Source organism: Sinocyclocheilus rhinocerous, unplaced genomic scaffold (assembly GCF_001515625.1).
Source record: "Sinocyclocheilus rhinocerous isolate Xijiao unplaced genomic scaffold, SAMN03320098_v1.1 scaffold5165, whole genome shotgun sequence".
NCBI lineage: Eukaryota > Metazoa > Chordata > Actinopteri > Cypriniformes > Cyprinidae > Sinocyclocheilus > Sinocyclocheilus rhinocerous.
The window spans coordinates 145,754-148,736 of record NW_015652777.1 but is presented as its reverse complement, the minus strand read 5'-3'; the positions used below and the strand labels follow the sequence as shown (position 1 = coordinate 148,736).

The 2,983-nt window shown below is 34.9% G+C and overlaps 1 protein-coding gene across 1 annotated transcript in view; it reads left to right on the top strand.

The window, feature by feature from the left end:
* The window catches only part of LOC107715151 (homeobox protein cut-like 2), a gene marked incomplete at its 5' end in the record, with an annotated part of 53,894 nt that overhangs the window by 27,091 nt on the left and 23,820 nt on the right, over nucleotides 1–2,983 (top strand). Inside the window, 4 exons of the mRNA XM_016521211.1 lie at nucleotides 33–164; nucleotides 1,325–1,463; nucleotides 2,365–2,441; nucleotides 2,528–2,594. Of these exons, the coding sequence (XP_016376697.1) occupies nucleotides 33–164; nucleotides 1,325–1,463; nucleotides 2,365–2,441; nucleotides 2,528–2,594 (415 nt within the window). The remainder of the gene's footprint in view (nucleotides 1–32; nucleotides 165–1,324; nucleotides 1,464–2,364; nucleotides 2,442–2,527; nucleotides 2,595–2,983) is intronic.

Below are 2,983 nucleotides of genomic sequence, written 5' to 3'. Positions count from 1 at the left end.
GTGTGTCTGTGTCTGTGTCTGTGTGTGTGCAGATCCGGCTCCGCTGCTGCAGGCCACACAGGAGCGTCTGGCAGAACTTCAGCGTTCGGCTCCTGACGGTGACCCTCTGGTCACAGAAATCTCTGAGCATTGGAGAAAACACCTGGAGTGCCTTGACAAAGCAGGTCAGAGTCTAAAACACACGATAAACTATAACATACAGTATGCTCTTTCACATACACACATTGTTCTCTACACTGAAAAAAATGGTTTAGAATGTCGTGTCTTCTTCGCTTAACAAGCAATAATGAACTCTGACGACTTGAATTAAAACAAAAGAACTGATTTACTGTAGTTTCAGGTAGTTTTACAGGGATTAATTCACTTTAGCAGCATACACACATACTCCGTTCACGTCTTCTCAGCGCGCTCTCTATCTGAATAGCATTATGGGCAATGTTTTCTTAAAGGGGAACAGCCCAATAAATTACTATATATACGGTTTCTGTTCTTATTATTGAAAACAATGAATTAAACATTATACTAAGCATTTATGACTCATACTACTCTAATTTAAGTTACAACATAGAAACAATTTTTAACTTGCATGGTAAATATTACAAAGAATTACAAAGAAACAGCAAGTAACACATTGAATTAAAATTTACATTTTTAAATTACAAAGACTAAAATAGTATTTTCTTGTAAGACATACTCCAATAATCCAATAATTATTTTAAAACTTAGAAAAAATATTTTTATAGTGTTACTGGAGACTTTTGATTGACTTCTGATATAAATCAAATCAATCAGACTAACCATAACCTACAACCCAACCCTAAACAAAAAAACTTGCATTTTTAGAATAAAATAAATATTTAATTCAATTATGAATAATTTTTCACTTTAAATCTGCCCTCAAAAAGAGTTTTTTTTATCCACCAAAATATAGCAAAAAAAAAAAATAATATATATATATATATATACAGTATATTAAAATGAGTCTGTCACTGTAATAAGCTGATTTGCTGCTCAAGAAACATTTCTTATTATTAATGTTGAAAACAGTTGTGCTGCTTCATATTTTTGTTGAAACCGTGACACAATTTTTTGGGATTGTTTGGTGAAAATTCTAAATTACAGCATTTATTTTAAATATAAATATTTTGTAATATTACAAATGTCTTTACTGTCATGTTTGATCAATTTAATGCATCCTTGCTGAATAAATTAATTTCTTTCAAGAAAAATGTGAAATGTGAAAATCTTATCTGATCACTGTTAGGTTGCACTTGTTATTCCAAAGAGAGATTGGACTGGTTACAATGTAATTAATTGTGTTTAGAACACACAGAGGTGGGGCCTGTAACCGTGGAGACGGGGGAGGCGTCGTCACAGCGGCCCCACATGATGACACCAAACAGCACACAGAACGTCCAGGATGGAGACGCCCCGCTCCAAAATCACCAGGACCCACAGGAAGGGTACGTAACCCACAGAAGATCTGACACAAAACATACTGCATACTATATGCTCTATGTCTGTATATCTGTCTAGTTCAGTAAATGCTGTTCATTTGGCATATCAGCAATAATTATTTCTATTTAAAAAAATATATATAAAAAAAAGTTGATTAAATTATAATTTGTAATCAAATTTTGTGTAAAAATGTTAAGAATTGTGACTGATATGCACATAACCGAGTGCATTGCCTTATGGAATAATTTGTCTCATTCAAGTGCATTGCATCAAGTGCTTTTTTGTGTAAAAATTTTAAGAATTGTGACTGATATGCACATAATTTGTCTCAGTTGAGTGCATTGCCTTGTGGGATATCACACCTAAAATTGAATAGATAAATAAATACTTAGAGGCGTCTGTTGCAGATTTTGATATGTTGTAATGAAATTACTTCTGTGCCCTACTGCAACACTATGAATATGAACATAAGAAAGTAACAATCAATTAAATCTTTAACTATGTTTAGCCATTATTCACATAGAACTGCTTTATACACAGGCCTTTATCATTTTAAATGCACCAAATGAAGATGTTTGGATCTCAATATAGTTATAATGTTTTTTTCCATTGATCATATATTGCATACTGTCTACTTCTATAGTTATGAATTATAATATATATATATATATATATATATATATATATAGTTTTAATCACATAGTTTTTAATCTGCATCTCACACTGTGTACTCTGTTATATACTTCACATTTAGCAATTTACATGCTGTAGTATGCTACTGTATTCATCTCTGAATAAGACGCTTAGCAGAGTTTCCAGAGATCCATTCAAGGGTTTCATAATTTCTCAGTGGGGGTTTCAGTCACTTCCTGTTCTGATCTCTCTTCTGTCTCGCCGTTTCCACAGGGAGGAACATGAATCAGACGTTTCGCTGCCTGTCAGACTCGGCCAGGCTGAGGACCGGATCAAAGCGCTTCAGTCATGTAAGATCCGTATCAAACAGTGAGGTCGACTGAGGCTTGATATGAAGTCAGAGGTCAATAATGGCACCCGTTTCTCTGTCTCCCAGCACTGAACTCGGCCCGAACAGAGCTGCAGGAACTACGGTGTAAATACGACAAAGAAATGGTGGAAAAGTAAGAGACTTATTTACTGTGTCCATATAATGCTGATGTTTATTATGTTTTTGTATTCTCTGATCTTCATTTCCTGTTTCTGTGATTTCATCTCAAGCTACATGTTTGATTTGTCATTGCAAGCAACACAACGGAAACAGAGCATCTCTCTTCCCTTCTGTTGCTGCTGTGACTTCACACAAAACCTGCATTTCCATTCAAGTCTCATCCGCAACTGAACCTCTCTGATCCTAGTTAAGGGTTTAAAGTTAGTTTTCTACCTGATCTGAGCTTGAACACACTACTTTTTTCATGCATAACCAGCTGACAAGTGTCCAAAATCCCTCTAAAACCCCCAAAACAGACTAGTCTGTTCCTGTAGCTGTATTTTCTTTCTTCGGCAGGATTGA